The sequence below is a fragment of the Cetorhinus maximus genome, chromosome 6 (genome assembly GCF_964194155.1).
Source record: "Cetorhinus maximus chromosome 6, sCetMax3.hap1.1, whole genome shotgun sequence".
In the NCBI taxonomy this organism is placed as follows: domain Eukaryota; kingdom Metazoa; phylum Chordata; class Chondrichthyes; order Lamniformes; family Cetorhinidae; genus Cetorhinus; species Cetorhinus maximus.
In genome coordinates this window covers 47,013,298-47,030,859 of record NC_135884.1, presented here as the reverse complement: position 1 = coordinate 47,030,859, position 17,562 = coordinate 47,013,298, and the positions used below count along the sequence as shown (strand labels likewise).

The window sequence follows — 17,562 nt, the reverse complement described above, 5'->3', positions numbered from 1 at the left end:
AGTAATTAATAGGACAGGTGACCATACACTTGGTCAAAGGGATAGATTTTAAGAAGCATCTTAAAAGAGGGGAAAGAGGCGTAGAGAGGTGTAGACATTAGAGGTTTCATTCATTCAATGAAATAAAAATTGGGTGGATTCTCTAAAGGGTGGGAAATCCACTCTGCCAGATTACTATTCAGATTGCAAAATCTACTCCCATAGGTCATAGCTGTAGGTAAAAGATATTTTTGTTACTTTTCTTCAAAGGTTCTATTGAATCTGAGGCCACTGAAGAAGGGATGCTTTTGCAATCCCATTCTCTCAACTGATAACCTCACTCAATGCCAATGTAATTTGGAGAATTTGGACTTCCACACATTAGGTGGCAGTCTTGTAGCTTGAACCCTAACACAGGCCTCATTCAAGCATATCTGGGAGTTTGAGATTGTAGAGATACCCCATTTGTATGTATCTCATTTGTATGATAATTTTTAGAATTTTATGTCAGTGTTTATATTTGCTACATGCCAGTATTTTCTAGGAATTTATTAAAATGACTTCTAAGAGGAATCCATACAGTCTGCTCCGGAGACTGGTGGAGTTCTGCAGTGCTAGTTCTTTAACTGAAACCAAAGAGCTTTGTAACCTAACCATCTTCCAATAGTTTCACGGGGCAGTTTCAATATCTGGGGGCATCACAGAATTTTTATGCCGCTGTAAATTTCAACAGTTTAAGTTAACCCTTCTTTACCTCTCCTTTCATTACAATTTTCCACACTTCTTTACATTTCACTTTAGCCAAAAGGCTATGAAGAAATTATCTCTTCCCCTGAATGCAGTGACTCAGGGCCAGCAACACTTTGGCCCTTTTCCCTATTGGTGATGCCAGTGAGTGAGTGATAGTCCACCACATTAAATAATCACTGGACAGCAGTCAGGAATGGGAAGCCAGTTTGAATTTTCTCAACTCTGATCGGAGACGTGGCAGCTGTCTGAACAGCAGTGGGGGAGGCAAAAGATAGGAGAGTGCCAGCAGTAATTGGGAGAGGGAATAAAGGGAAGTTCTTGCATTAATTAGGGGAGGAGGGGAAAGAAAGAGCAAGCACTAATTGAGGGGGGGAGAAGGAGAAAGTGACTGACAGCATTAATAGAAGCAAAATAAAGACAAATGCCAGCAATAACTGGGGAGGGAGGAAGATTGTCACATTGATTGAAGGGGGGGTGGGTGGCAGTGTGGAGAGTGCCAACAATAACTGAGAGAGGGAACTGAAGGCTGCATAAATTGAGGAGAGAAAAGGAGAAGAGTACCAGCATGAATTCAGGCTCTCGGGGGGAGATAAGTGCCAGCTTGAACTGGGAGGGAAGAAAATGACTAGGTTGACTTGAGGAGAAAAGGAGGCAGAAGAGGATTAGCATGAACTGAAATCACTGGAAGGTGATGATGTCTCCACTAAACAAGGTAGCAGGTTCAAGAGGGGAGATTGACTCCTGAAATAGTTTTTGTGGAAGCTTCTGTGGGTGGCTTCTGAAAAATTAAGCTTCACTTGACTTTCCTTTTTGTCAATTAAAAATTTACCAACTGTTGAATTTAAAGTTATTAAAATAAGCCAGAATGCGCAATTGTAATATAAAAATCCACCACCCATCGGAAGGGCAATATTTGGAAGGAATGTATACAATTGTACATTTGCTGCCTACAGATCCGACTGGAATAATTCCACAGGCAACAACAAAAGATGTGGTTTTGTATTAGCAAAAAGAAACTGAATTAAAAACCTCTTCCCCCAGCAATAGATTATCTGCCAACAATAGTGAAACATGTTTTAAAACAAGGAAGAAACTAATTGATTCCCAAGTAGTAAATTGATTAAGTGCCTCACTCTTTTTATATGAACAAAAGGTAATAATCGATCTTAATATGTTGAAAGATGCACCAAATGAAATATCAAAAATATTCTAGCATGCCACTAGATCCCTCCACAAATAAATATTGCAATTATAATACTTGGTTCTAGCTTCAGCCTGTTTTACTTACCTTTTGAGATAAGAAACAAGGCAAGAAACATCATATTGACTTTAATTCCTTCCGCCAGGCATAAATGGGGCAGTAGCACCTCTAAGCTGCCATTGGGTCACTCATTGCTGCCTCTCCAGCTGTTGTGTCTTGGGACAGGAAGAGGAGTTCAGTAGAGAGTGCAGAATGTGTGGCCTAAACAACTGAAGGTTTGGCTGTTATTCGTGAGGCAAAGAGAAAGGATGCATTAGAGTCCAGGTCAGAAAATGGCGAGTTCTGGGGATTTTGTAGTTTTAGGGGAGGCTACACAAAGAGTGGTGAGGCAAGGAAAACATTTAAACATGAGGACAAGAATTTTAAATTGAAAACACTGGGGAGCCAATATAGCTCAATGAGGACGGATGTAATGGCTGAATAGGCAGCAAGCTGAAGTTTATGGAGAATGGCAGACCTGGCAAGAAAGTATTGGTATATTTGAGTTTGATTGTGACTAATGTGTAGATGAGAGTTTCAATGGCAGATGGGCTGTGGCAGGGGCAGAGGCAAGCAGTGTTACAATGATGGAAATAGGTGATGTTTGTGGTGGAGAGGATATGAGGCCAGAAGCTAGGGGTCAATTAGAACACCAAGGTTGCAAACAGTCAGTGCCAGCCTGAGATAGTGATCTGACAGGAGGGTGAAATTGGTGGCAAAGGTACAGAGTTTTTGGTATGGCCCGAAAATGATGGCTTGGATCTTCCCAGTGTTTAACTGGAGGAAACTGCAGCACATCCAAAACTGAATGTTGGACATGGAGTCTGTTAACACGGTTGCAGTAATGAGGGCTAGGGGGAAGATGGTTCGAGATAGGAGTTGGAGAGATAAAGCTGGTTTCATCAGGCTACATGTAAAACCATACCAGGTATTTTCAAATGATGTAACCAAGGGGCACCATGGAAGGGGACAAAGATAGAACCTTGCAGGACTCCAGTGGTAACAGTGTGGGCTCAGAAAGTGAAGTCATTGCTGGAGACGATCAGGCCATGATCATGCAGATAAGACAGGAAGCAAACAAGAGCTGTTCCACTGAGCTGGACAATGGAGGACAGGCATTTGAAGGATTGTGTGGTTGGTAATTCCAAAGATTGAAGAGAGGTATAGAAGGATGAGGAAAGATTGTGTACCATGGTCATAGTCACAGAGGATGTCATTTGTAACATTGATTCAGACTGTTCCAGTGCAATGACATGATTAGAGAGCTAGATTCAAATAATGAGTTGTGGGAAAAATGACCATGGATTTGGAATGTAAAAACATGTTCAGGGACTTTGGAGAAGAAAAGGAGGTTAAAGGTAGGGCAGTAGTTTGCAAGGACAGAAGAGTTAATGATGAGATTTTGAGTAGGGGATGATAGTTTGAAAGGGAGGGGAACAGCACCTGAGAAGAACGAACCAGTTGCAATATCAGTTGGCATAGGAGCCAGGACAGGAATTAATAAAGCATTATATTTTTATAGAATCTCTTTCTTATTAATGTATGTGTCATTCTACTTTTAACTTGTCCCTGCACATGGCCTTAATTTTGTTAAAACTATTTCCAATGGTTATTTTTACTTTAGAAAAAAAAATCAAATAACAGCTCTAAGTTCAAGGCATAAACAAGGATTTTTTAAAAAAATAATTTATAAAACGTCTGTTGTGTATAAAAATATATACTATGTCTTCAACTGTATTGTACTGCCATAACATTCAATGGAGCACTCTATTAGTAATATGGTCTGAATCTTGGCTATGCACTCCACATTCGTTTTCTATTGAACTTATAACACCACACACCTGGTAGTTTCTATAAGAAGAGGAGAGAGCGCTATATTATTTGGGGAATCAAACAGAAAATTCTGGAGTCAACCTTTTGAATACTGGATGTTACTAAGAGTCCCATCTGTCAGATTGAAACCACATGCTGTTAGCCTGGGGATTTCTTCAACAATGCCACGTGGAAGGCGCCACTGACATCTGCAAATATAATTTACAACATTCCAACTTGTCAAAACCGTTAAACACATCTGTTCTGTCACTTTTATGATCCTTCCTCTTAATTATAGTGAGAGAATACGAACAAGAAAATTAAGCTGTTGTGTAATGTGTAGCTAGTTACTGCCATTTCTTAAGGTTAATTTTCTCCATTTGGTTGTGAAAAGCTGCTTTTAAATGAGAGTGTAACAGACAGAATATATTTTCTATCTTACTGTCTGTAATCAGTATGCTTTGTATGAAAAGAGGCGTATCTTTTCTTACCCTTGGAGTGTGTATTCCAATTAAATAATTCAGCAGCAAGCTTTTGTGAGTTTAAGATAAAGAATGTTATTTATTCTCTCACACTTACCCCGAATTAACATAACGTCACACACTCAGCCACATGCACGCGCACACGCGTGCACACACACACAAAGACTGGATACAGAAAAAGATCTATAGTGCACTTTTACAGGCTACAGTTAATTCAGTCTCTGATTTATGATTTCTGGTCTCCCACATGGCAGGTCTGTGGAATCTTGAAGGGATTCAATTATTTAAAGTTGAAGTGAGGGCCTTGTAAAGTGAAGGGTTCATAGAAGATTGTGAGGTTTCTTGTAGTCAAATATCTGGGAGGGTGGTTTTCAGGTAAACTTCAGGTTAAGTACTTTAGTTGAATGTCATTAAGCAGCCAGTTGCAGAGCCTGGTTCTCAGGCTGACAACTGATGGTTCTGATGACCTGCTGGGTCCTGGATAAATAAGGGTGCAGTCCCTCCACAAGCTTTGATCTCATGACTGCTGGGTTAACACTTCTGAGGCCCACCTCAAGCCTAAGAGGTTAGGCTTAACTCTTCACTGTCCACCTCTGTAACCCATAAATTGAATAGTTCAAATCCAGGCACTTTTACAAATCTGATTTCTAGGGTATTAGTGGGTTGTAACTTGATTTAAGCCTTGGTATGGTGTCTGTACTCATGTCCTGTACCTCACCTTTAGTGGGGTTTACCGCTACAGTGCTGAGTTTGTTGAGGTTTAGGATTGGAATTTGTTCATTTGATTTACCAGTGGATAACTTGCATGGATTTCACTGGGATACCCCTTGTAGTTTCCATAAGTATTGCCTGCTTTGAGGTCGGTTTTCCTCCCTTCCCCTTTTGTTTTAGGAAGGGGCATTTCCCCTAACCTGCTCCATGTCCACTGGAATGTTACTGTCCTCAGGTGGCTGTTTAGCTCCTGCTGTACTCCCCTGTGGTTATTCAACTGGGTGGGACATCATCCTCATTCTTTCTTGGTCTATTTGGAAACTTCTCTGGTCCCCATTTAAGTCTGCCACAAAGGTGTCTAGTAAACAGACCATGGGCTTATTTCCTTCCTCCTTTTCGACCTTTACAGACCCCTCATGGACCTCTTTTATTTCTGATGGCCTGACTTTGTCCCTTTTAACTTCCTCAGTTTCTATCTTGGCTCTTTTTACTTCTGCTGGCCTGGCTTTGGCCCTTTTAAATTCAAGTGATTCTTCAACTGGGTGAGGCATCTCCCTCACTATCTGTTTGTCTGTTTGGGAACTCTCCTTGTCCACCTGTAAATCTGGAAGGGAGGTGTCTATGAGCCATACTTGAGGCAAATCTTCAACCTTTACCTTGCCTGGTTTAACAATTTGATTTCCCTCAGGCTCTTGAACCAAGTGGGGCATCTTTCTCAATGTCTCTTTGCCTGCTTTGGGACTTCCCTGGTCCCTGTTTAACTCTAAGAGGAATGTGTCTGCCAATCCAATTTCTGTTCATCCGTTTTAAATTCCATTGGTGCTTCCTTGGCCTCCTTTAATTCTTCCAGCCTCTTTTGACTCAAGTGCCATCTCCTGAGCCACCTCAACCCTCAGGGGTTCCATTGCCCCCTGCAGGGCCTTTGAACATTTTCCAGCTTTCTGCACCTCTGCAGAATTCTGCTTTTTTTTTCCAGCCTCTCTAAATTCCAGCAGCTCTTTCCTAGCTACTCCAACCCTCATGGGCTCTATTGCCCCCTGTAGGGCTTACGAACCTCTTGTGGTTCCCTGCACTCCTACAGATTCCTGCTTGCTTTCTCCAACCTTTTCAGCCTCTTTTGACTTAAGTGGCATCTCCTGAGCCACCTTAGCCCTCAAAGGTTCTATCACGCCCTTTAGGGCCTCTAAACATCTCTCGGTTATTTGTACTCCTACAGATTCCAGCTGGCTTTCTCCAGCCTTTTCATTCCCTCTGGACTGTCGCTGACTTTTCAGGAATACTATTCTCCAGCCTGCCTTGGCTGCCTCTATCTCACTATCCAGTGCATGTAGTCTCATCTGCCTTTCTTGCTGTCATCTTTGGAAAGTGTCCTCTCTTTCCCTTTCTCACTCCTGCACCTCTCTTTTTCCCTTTCCTGCCTCTGTTCCTGTCTCTCTTTTTCTCTTTCCTCCCGGCATTTCTGCCTCTCCCTCTTTTTCCCTTTCCTCAGATTCCTGTTCTAGTTCCCACTGCTCCAATCTTAATTTATCTGCTGGTAATTTATGCACTTCAGAATCCTTAATGTCCACCTCTAGATGTTTTGCATCCATTTTAAAATTTCTGGTTTTCTGGCTTTCAGGCAAGATTCCACTTCTAAGTGCCCAGCTATTCCTTTTAACTCTTCCAAGGATAGTGCCCTTAAATCCTCAAAAGTAACTTCTCTCAGTTCTAGAAAGGCACTGGCATCAAGTGTAGACATTTAGCACTTTAGTATTATAGACCCAAGAAAGCCTTTTGCAATTTTTAAATTGTTTTTGAAGGAACAATTTACTTTCCCCACTCTAATTCTTTCATCAGTTTGTGGAAACAAATCCCGGACATGAGCCCCCAATTTTGTTACGATGAGATGAGAAGCAGTAAACTGGCTCCCCTCTATTCAGCCTCCTCGGTTGGTCACAGCAAAGGTTTAAATTTTTTTTCACCGAGGATATGTCTTTTCTGAATCTAATTGTATTTGCTATTTAATAAGGAGCCAAACAAACAAGGTTTTCTTATGTCAAAGAAAGAGCAAATTTATTAGCCACTAAACCCAGGGGAAAAAATATAACATAAGTACATCATCACACACAGGTATCAGAAATAAGGAAAATTAGAGTCCAATAAGAAAAAAAGGAAAAGAGTATACGATTAAATGTCACGATAAAAGCAAAATACTTCGGCTGCTGGAAATCTGAAACAAAAACAGAAAATTCTGGAAAAGCTCAGCAAGTCTAGCAGCATCTGTGGAGAGAGAAACAGAGTTAATGTTTCGAGTCCATATGACCTTTCTTCAGAGCTGGACATTAAATGTCCTTTGATTGTCCTTGAGGTATACATTGTTAAACATTGCGGCCAATTTAGGTTAGTTGGTTTCTTTGACGCGGTCAGATGTAGATGTTGCGATTCTTATGATCCCTTGGTTCATTTCTGGTACATTAACTTCTCGAACCAATTAATTAATTTTGAGAGAGAGCTCTTCAGCCTTTCTCTTCTGCTGAAGTCTCTTGCAAAAGTCTCCCTTCAGGATCTGCCATCTGCCCTGTTTTACCTCACCCATTGTGTATTTCCAAGGGATTTGGGGTGGGTCTGTCTGTAGCAGCCATCAGATTGTATTTTAATGTCTCTTCCTTAGACAGTGAGAAGTTTGGATAGGTATCTGGACTAGAAATTGTCTCTCTTCACAATTCCTTGAGGGCTCACCTTAGAATGTGGCCTTGTTTTTAAAGCAGTTTACTCTGCCTCAGTTCAAAATTGCAGTTTGAATTGTAAGTGACATGTGGCCGCCATCTTTAGTCACCTTTTCTTGTCTTTAAAAATTTCTTTTTAAGCTGTTCAGTATATGTCTGGTTAGCTGGTGAAATTACAGATTGATCTCACTCAGTCACAACTCCTGTCATGGTAACAATAATCATGGGAAGATGGCGGAGACAGGGAGAGCAGTGGAGAGTCAATGTTAGAGGGTGCAGGATACTCCCAAGTTCTGTTCAACTGGATACAGGGGCCCTCAATTCAGGTGAAGCAGCAATAAACAATGTACAATGTACTGATAGGCATTCCAGCTGCACTGTGCATACTTTCAGAGAGATTGGAGGAGTCTGTCTCAAGTATGAGTGGCAGGTCTTTGTGATGATGTCTTTGTCCATGAGAAGATGCAGGAAGCATCAAACATAGCAATCAAACAAGTGTACATGAGTCTTCGCCAATGGCTTGCACACCACAAATGCTACATTAAATATGATGAATGATAACCTCGTCTTGGCTGTTCTTCGCACCATTGATCTGCAGCAAAGTATTCTCCAACACATTGCTAGCTCATGGACCATGAGAAGGATAATGTTGAAAGGCCATGTGGAAGTGGGACTTGGCTCAAACCACCACTCAATCCCCTGTCATCTCAGTAAGCACCCCACACTCTGTTTCACGTCCCAATTGCCAAAATTGCCCCTCGCGGGTGTGGGTGGAGTAGACTTTGGTGGGGCCCTCACTCAACCTAATACCTAGAAGACATAGCCAAGAGAACCAGAGAAAGAAATTGAGGGCGGTGGTGACTTTGACAGTCACAGTAATGCGTGGCCACCAAATCCACTTGATGGTAGGTCTTGTTCCAGTAGGCTACCATGACATCCTGAGACTCTGGTGTTCCGAAACTTATCCTCTGCCTCCAAACCCTGTGTGCCGGGCATGGCCTCCTGTAAGCTGCAGCTCTCTGCTAATCCTCTCTATCCTGTGAAGCTGCAGGCCTGTGAGCAGCAGACTGTAGCTGTTCCTGGTAGTACTGGGGCTGGTGCACATGCTCAGCAGGTTGTAGCTGCTCCTGTTATTGCTGCTGCTGGTCATCTTAATCCCCAGCTGAGGTCCAAAGTAACACAGTATATGCAGCACCCATGGTGATTAGATAGATCAGAGCTCCAAAATATAGTTCAGACATTCAAACTTCCAAAGTATAGAAGACACATCCAAACTCGTAAATGTAACTGTAAAGTTTTACAAGTAACCACCCAGCACAAAGTACTGTGAAGATTGTCTTTCACACCAGACAAGAAAGGAGCTGTGAGTTGCCAATGTTTATTGGGTTAGTCTCCTGTCACATCTTCAGCCCCCTCAATTGCCACTGTGTTCTTTCCTTGTTTCAACTAGTTCCAGAAAGCCCCAGGAAACGTGTGGGTTCACAGTTAAATTCTAAAAGCCATGTTAATATTGCTGGAATTGATTGATTAACATATGGAAATTGACAACCTGCCTCTCCTGATGGAGTTGCTGTCATACAGCCTAACACACTGGAGTTAAGCGTGGAAGTCAGCAGTTTGGAACTGGCTTCCCAACATGCACATTTTTCCAGGACTTAACCCCCTATTCACACACAAACCCCCTGCATGCTTGTTCATGTTAAAATTCAACCCCTGCATGTGCCCCCCCCGCCCCCAACATTCTCTGCACTGATTGGTTCTATTTATGTGTCTATATTTCTATCTAAAGGTAACAGCAGCAACAAAATATCAAATTCAACACATCCAAAAGAAGCTAAATGGGAGAAGCATAGAATCAGAACTGTCTTTTCTCATTATCAGAGGTTGAAATGGACTGTTAAACCAAGGCCCCATCTGCCTTTTACAGCAATTCAAATGCACATTTAAGTTTCGATGGCACTATTTGGGGAAGACCTGAAGAGTTCCTCTCAGTGTCCTGACCAGCAGTAAACACTGACCTAAAGTAGATCAACTGGTCAGTCATCTTGTTTACTACCTGTAGGGTCTTCTTGTGCACAAAATTGTACCAACTGAACTTTAAGTAATTCATGATATATGAAACACTTTGGGATTTTTCTGAGAGACGTGAGAGGATGTTATATGAATGCAAACCCTTCCTCCCCTTCTCCGTGCAAGCGTCAAGATTTCCAAGGGCAGAATTTTATGTTCTCCCGCCCGCGGGTTTGAGGGCGGGGGCAGCCATAAAATTCTTCGGATGGCCTTCCCACTGGGCTCTCACCCACCCTGACGTCTCCGCAACTTTACAGTGGGATGGGGGAGGTCAAGGCCAGCCTCCCTGCTCTTGCCACAATTAAGGGGCAGCGTTTCCTGCCCGTCCTCAATTTTCAGGCTGGCAGCAGGAGTTCAGGAAGAGGGGGAAAGCCCAAAAGGTGACGCTTCTCAGGTCACGGGCGGGAAGTAGGGTGGCACCTCCATCAGTGGCCTTTTAATATCGGGCACCCCCAAAAAAGTCTGACCACTGCAGGTGCTTCCACCTCCCCTCTCCCCGGCCTCTCCACCAACACCGCAACCTCACTCTGCCCACCCCTGTCAGGCCTCACCTCTCCTCACCGCCCTGAGACCCCAAAACTTATCTGGTCCTGGACTCCCGGGACTAACACTCTGAGGACTGCTTGCGGTCCTAGTCCTGTCTACTGCAGCTTCTGGCGCTGCTGGGACAAGAGGGCTGCCAGCCAATCAGATTGACTGGTTGCTCTCTGAGGCGGGACTTCCTCCCGAGTGAGGAATTAGCCAATTAACGCTCCTTGGTGTGTGAAATAGCTGCAGAGTGAGGATGTGTTCACTGCCAACTTCTCAGATGGCAGAAAAGGAAACTCCACCATCTGAAAAATCCTGGCCCAAATAACGTAAGTTTGGGAATTTCATATGGGGTTGGTTTACAAATAACTATAGTGAAAGGGAAAAGCATTGAAAATAGTAAACTTAACAGAAAGAAATGACATTAGCCTTATCCAGGGCAGATGGAGGAGATATTCAGAAGGATCATAAAAACAAAAGAAATGGAAGAAAGGTAAATGGTACAAAGGTGTATGAATGGATCTGTTTAATAGAGTTGGACAAATATTAAGTAAGTAATGATGTTGACCCAGACAAGAATGGTTTTTGAGGAGGTCTGATCAAGGAAAATCTAAGTGGATTTGAGAGCTACAAATTATGCTAGGTAAATTTAATAGAGTTTTTTGAAGAAGTAGTGATGGAAAATTTGACAAATAATGTTAGGGCATTGTTACCGCCCACTTTGACCTCATCTGCCCGTAGTTGGATAGGCACATTCAACAGCCACTTCTGGAAAGAATTTCTGAAAATTGGACCAACTGACAAGAACTGATAGAATGGCACCCTGGCCAATTTTCTATCCAGAGAACTGCCCAAGTTCAGGAGAAAATCGGGCAACGGTTGGGGCTACACTTCCCATCTGGGGTAGCTAAATAGTGACCCATGGTGCAATTAATTGTTGATTTTTTAAATCCTCCTTACACTGAGATTAATTTGTTACGTACTCACAATACCACCCACTGGTTGAGATTAGCCAATTCAGCACAGCTAATATATGGGAATCCTTCTGTTCCAGCATTAGATTAGACAGTGCAATTAAACTGGTCCATTGAGGTAACTGGAGCTTTTTTAAAAAATTACAAGCAGCAAATGTTGGGATAAAAAAAGGCCATTGATCGACAGCTATAAACACAGTTCTTATTCCCAAATTGGGGATTCTAGTTGAACCAGACTTTTGCTTGGTACGTTATTAAAAGAATTATGCATTTGATTTTGGAAATTTTGGAGATGGGATAATAAGACATTACCAGTATCATTTGACAGTATATCGTAAGTAATTCACTGAATAATGACTACAGCTCAGACCATTTGTGACGTTCAAATAAAATGCAAACTAGTATGAAAATAGCTGCATCAGAATGGGCATGAAAAATTTATTACATAATTAATTATTTCTACTTGGCTGTCCTTCAATAGAACAAATAACCCCTTATTCTATTTCCTTATCTATTTATACTTCATAGGACTTTAAAGAGCACAGTCCTACATACAGACAAAGAAGCTGAAAAGAAACCTTGTTTTGAGCATCTTCCTGCAGAAAAGAAGAATTGCTGAAATAAGCAGCTTTCTATGTGCAGCCTTCGTGTATCACTGACTCTCACTGGGGTGCAGTTCCGACAGCACTGTCTCTCACTGGGGGTGCAGTTCCGACGGCACTGTCTCTCACTGGGGTGCAGTTCCAACGGCACTCTCTCACTGGGGTGCAGTTCTGATAGCACTGTCTCTCACTGGGGTGCAGTTCCAACGGCACTGTCTCTCACTGGGGTGCAGTTCCGACGGCACTGTCTCTCACTGGGGTGCAGTTCCAACGGCACTGTCTCTCACTGGGGTGCAGTTCCAACGGCACTGTCTCTCACTGGGGTGCAGTTCCGATGCACTGTCTCTCACCGGGGTGCAGTTCCGACGGCACTGTCTCTCACCGGGGTGCAGTTCCGACAGCACTGTCTCTCACTGGGGTGCAGTTCCGACAGCACTGTCTCTCACTGGGGTGCAGTTCCGACGGCACTGTCTCTCACTGGGGTGCAGTTCCGACGGCACTGTCTCTCACTGGGGTGCGGTTCCGATGCACTGTCTCTCACTGGGGTGCAGTTCTAACAGCACTGTCTCTCACTGGGGTGCAGTTCCGACAGCACTGTCTCTCACTGGGGTGCAGTTCTGACAGCACTGTCTCTCACTGGGGTGCAGTTCCGACGGCACTGTCTCTCACTGGGGTGCGGTTCCGACGGCACTGTCTCTCACTGGGGTGCAGTTCTGATGCACTGTCTCTCACTGGGGTGCAGTTCCGACGGCACTGTCTCTCACTGGGGTGCAGTTCTAACAGCACTGTCTCTCACTGGAGTGCAGTTCTAACAGCACTGTCCCTCACTGGGGTGCAGTTCCGACGGCACTGTCACTCACTGGGGTGCAGTTTCGACGGCACTGTCTCTCACTGGGGTGCAGTTCTAACAGCACTGTCTCTCACTGGGGTGCAGTTCCGACGGCACTGTCTCTCACTGGGGTGCAGTTCCGACGGCACTGTCTCTCACTGGGGTGCAGTTCCGACGGCAGTCTCTCACTGAGGCACAGTTCCGACGGCACTATCTCTCACTGAGGTACAGTTAGACAAACCCTTACTCTCACTGATGTACAGTTAGACAGACACTGACTTGGAGATATTTAAACTATTAGAAATGCATCACAATAATCTTATCTGTGCTAGAAGATGACTGACTCATGTATACGATCAGGTCTATTCTCAAGTGCACTGCAATATTTTGTGACATAATGTAGTTTATTGGTCTGTCTGATGCATTTTGTTTTCATCTTCTAGATGACAGAGGGCAGACACTGTCAGGTGAATCTCCTAGATGGCAGAAAGTTGGAACTTCTGGTTCAGGTAAGGTCTGACAATCAAATAGGTATGCACAGACATATTAGCTACTATTTCAGCAAAGCCCCACCAATTCCAGTGGAATTCTAAACACATTCTTTCATTATTTGTACTGTTCTATAATCAAGAATATTCATCTATAATCACAAATATTAAATTTTCTTATACAAGTTTTACAAATGAGATAAAATAACCAAAGTAGTTATAAAGCAGTCAGAGTTCAGGTGGAATCATGAATTGACAGCAGTGAAGCACAAGTTGTTTTGTAACATTTCACAATTCTAAGATTATTTTTATGACCTGAAACACCACCTAACTTAATTTTAATCACTATAATGCTGTTGACTTACTAATATAAAAGATTTGTAAAGTGGAAGAGTCGAATGCCAAGCACCTGACTTAAATGCACTTGTTCTCCCAGGTCCTTCTGTTGTATGATAGCATGATTAATAATCCTTGGGCGGAATCGGCCCAGATTTGCACATAGTGCGGTAGCGGGCGGGAAAAAGGATGTTTTACCGCCAGCCTGAATGGCAGCTTTTTGCACTGTATCATCCCATTCCTGGAGCTTCCTGCCTCATTAATGCTGCACAGCAGGCAGCGGCAGGAACTTCCCAGGTTTCCGGCACTCCGAGGACTGCTGGAGGCCAGAAATCTACTGAGTCCGAGTCAGATGACGAGCCTCTGGACTCGGTCACACCTCAGTTGCCGGAGCTGCAAAGGCAAGCTCGGGAACATCAGGAAGGGATGTGCGCTGCACTCCTCAGGTTGCAAGGCATGATGGAGGAGTCTGTCCACCTTTAATCTGAGGTGATAACGCCGTCATGTCAATGCACCAAGGTCAACACTGGGAGGATGGCGGCCGCCATGGAGACCTTGGTCCAGGACGTCATCCCTGCACTGCTGTGCGGGCTGAACTCCATCACTGACTCCATAGTTGGCCTCCAACAGTGTCAACACAAGAGGATTGCGGGCCAGCGCAATCTCACTCCAGCTTCCCTTTCTCCCCATGTGACTCTGGGAGTGTCCAGCCCAGCTGAATCCCCTCTTCCTGTGACCCCAGCAACTCTAGCTCCACAGGTCGAGGAGGGTGCCACTGTCATACAGCAGGACCCCGAAAGCAGGCTAGGGTCCTCTAGGTTTTGGCCATCCAGAGAACGCCAGTTGAGGTCACCACAGACAGGTTGTAGCAGTCAGCAAACTGCCTCTACCTCCACTTTGGACATCTGGGGGAGCACCATGATGTAGCAGCAGGGTTAGAAGGTTAAGAAGATGTACTTGCATAGCCTGGGTACAGGTGTTAATCACTTGTACGTAACGTTCACGATTGTAAACAAACTCTCAACAATGTCACCCTGCCTATGGCTCCTTGTTATGATGAGCAGTGCTTGTGTCACTCAGATGTGAAACCTTGTTTCCTGCACAAGACAAAGGCAGGTGTCTCAGTCCAGGGCCTCTTCCCTGTGCTTTGTGCAGCCTTCAGACCAAAGTGATGGTCTGGCTTCACACTCACTGGACACGTCACTGATGCCTGCGCTTCGATAGTGCTTATCATTGCTGCCAGAACGTTGTGGGCAGGTGTCTCAGAGTTTCATCATTCACTCTGTGTTCTCTCAGCACCTTTGAGGTTGGGCCACCTCTTCAGCCTCTGTGACCAGTGACGCTGTGCTCCTGAAGGGGTCAGGTGCTGAAGGCTGACAAAGGATCAGGTGCATTTAAAGTTTCATGGCTGCATCTCCATGATATGACCCTGATCACAGAGCACAAGTGAGCTGCCCTCAGCCAGACAGGTGTCAGACATCCTCAGAGGCTATGTGAAGATCTATGGAGTGTCCTCACTGCATGTCAACATCCTCCTGGAATCAAGTGACTATTAGGGCCTCCGCTGGGTCGCCTTGACAGGAGCCTGAGCATTGAGGTTTTGTGCGCTGCCATCAGCCACACAGAAGCCAAACGTTCACAGATGCAAGGTGAGGATGTCAGGACTGTCTTCATCCTCCACAAATCTTGCAGCTGTGAGGGCCTCCCAAATGCACCTGCCTCATCTGGCCATGTGATGGTGCAGAAAATGTGCTCAGTCTTCAGCGACACTGGTTCTAAGTTATCTGCAGGAATGACAGGCACTGTCAAAAGACCCTGGGTCTAGTGAGGTGCCTACGAGCGACAACTCACTGTGGATCTTCAGCTGCATATGCAGCAGGTCCTGCCATTCGTTCTTGAGAGAGGTGCTCCTCCCTTTGCCACGCCAGGCGCCTCCGTCTTCATCTTCATCATCGTCACCGCCACCACGATCCTGATGTTCTCCTCCGGCAGGGCCAAAGAGAGAGACACATGGGTTAGCTTGGGTGTACTGAGAACCTCTCTTAAGTCTGAAGGGTCCTCCATGCATGAAAGAGAGTGCTGGCCACCACTTGGATGGCCAGTGTGTAGTGTACTCATCGGCTGTCTGAAACCCCATGCACCTCTGCCCCACTCTACTTGACCAATTGGCAGCAGTTTTGGTCACTCTGTACTCTCAGCTCTGGCACAGGCATTCTCCTAACCTGCACTGCAAGGCTGCACTGTTATCTTGAACCATAATCGATATGGTTCACACCTTAATAAAGACATTGCAAGGGGCTGTGAGCACCTCCATCAGTGACTGGACCATGGCTACCTTTCGCTAGGGGATTCTACAACTTGCCCTTCGGTCAATTGCTCTGCTGCCCCCTAAAAAACACATTTATGCGCAGTCTGTGCCTGAGGGGTGAATAGTTCTGGAGCATTTGGTGGCACTTTCATGCTTTTGCATTGCTTGAATGGGAGGAAAAGCTTCAGAGGCCCAACTCCAAGCATGTCAATGGAGCTGCAGCTGAACAGTCTCAGCTGCGGAAGAATGGTCACTTTTGACAAGCATGGCCGCTTCCTTCACCCCCCTCCCCCTCCAACCCCACCCCCCACCTCCAGTCTGACCCACACTGGAGCCCTTGCCCCAGCACCACACTGAAAGCCAGCCAGGAAAAAGTGACTTGCCTGTGCCCCCTGCTAATGAATGGCACTTCTTCCTTGATGTCCTACAGGCAATGCTTGCTAGCACTGCACAAAGTTGTGTGCAATCGCCTCCAGTTTGTCTTGAAGTTCAGGATGCCAAGTGAACGCCTGTTAAAGGCCATCGTAAAGCACGTCGTTCTGAAGTCACATCAATGTGAATGATAAGTTTGACATGGGGGGATGATTCTGGCAAGCAGGGCTTATAATTAGATGCAAGTGTATTAAAATGATGTTCCCAACATGCAGTGGCAGGAAAAGGGGCCCGCCATTGATGGGTGGAGCGGACGATCGCAACCTGGTTTCATAATGGCGCAAAACCCATTTCTGGCCTTCTCGCCATATTGTCCTCCCGCCCCTCCCTCCATGACGACCGATGTCAATGGGGCTGGAAAATCTCGGCCTTTAGTTAGAAGTCAATTATCAACCCATACAAGGGGAATAGAAGTTTTTCTTTTCTTCAAGTGGCCAGCTTAATTGCAGTGTTATGCTAGATTGCATTTAATAAACTATGTATGTCTTGTTTTTTCCCCAAAAATATACCTCATTCATAAAATTTGTAAAGGTGCATCGCGTAACGTTCAAATTTGGCATTACATGAAATGCAATTCTGATCCGTTTCTTTCAATACAGTACATGAGGTGCCTCGTGATACTGGCATTACAGGTTATGTTTACAGTGTACTTTTACATTTCATGTCAAACATTCTCTGGTGAATAGAGCCTGAGATGTTTTACATGGTTTCCAGCTCCTTGGTGTACTATGGTGGGAGGTCCTTAGATAGTAGCCTTTCCCCGTTGAACCTTTGTGGCAGCTGCCCCAATCTTTAGTGCATCCCTTAGTGTGTAGTCTTGGACCTTGGAATTCTGTACGTCGTGTTAAGCTATCGTATAGTAAAACTAAATAAATGCTGACCTTTGTGAATCACATCCGATAAATGTATGAACGCGTTACTCAACACTGTGGAAAAAAATATGGGTTTAACTCGAGATTTCAAGCAGTGCCATTACTTCATTTTGGTCAGGTTTTTAACTGAGGAAATAAGAATGATGCATTCCTTTCCTCAAAGGAAGGTTGTGGCAAAACTGCTTTACATCATCAGACAAATCTACCCAGACTAATCCACATTTTTCCAGTAGCTAGTTATAGAACAGCATGGGTGAGGTGAGGCACCAGCACACGTTAACATATCTGCTTTCATGCCAGGGAAATATTGGTCAGACGCAGAAAAATGACTTCAAAGCATATTCAGTCAAATTTTTGCTTAAAGTAACTTGCTGGGCCTGCGCCCTCCGATGACAGTGGATAAGTGCATTGCATTCTGTGCCACTAGACCACATAACACAAAAA

The 17,562-nt window shown here is 44.5% G+C and overlaps 1 protein-coding gene across 1 annotated transcript in view; it reads left to right on the top strand.

Annotated features, from left to right (window-relative positions):
• The window catches only part of LOC144681750 (FERM domain-containing protein 4B-like), a 250,803-nt gene that overhangs the window by 54,726 nt on the left and 178,515 nt on the right, over nucleotides 1-17,562 (top strand). Inside the window, exon 2 of the mRNA XM_078543692.1 lies at nucleotides 13,126-13,191. Within this exon, the coding sequence (XP_078399818.1) occupies nucleotides 13,126-13,191 (66 nt within the window). The remainder of the gene's footprint in view (nucleotides 1-13,125; nucleotides 13,192-17,562) is intronic.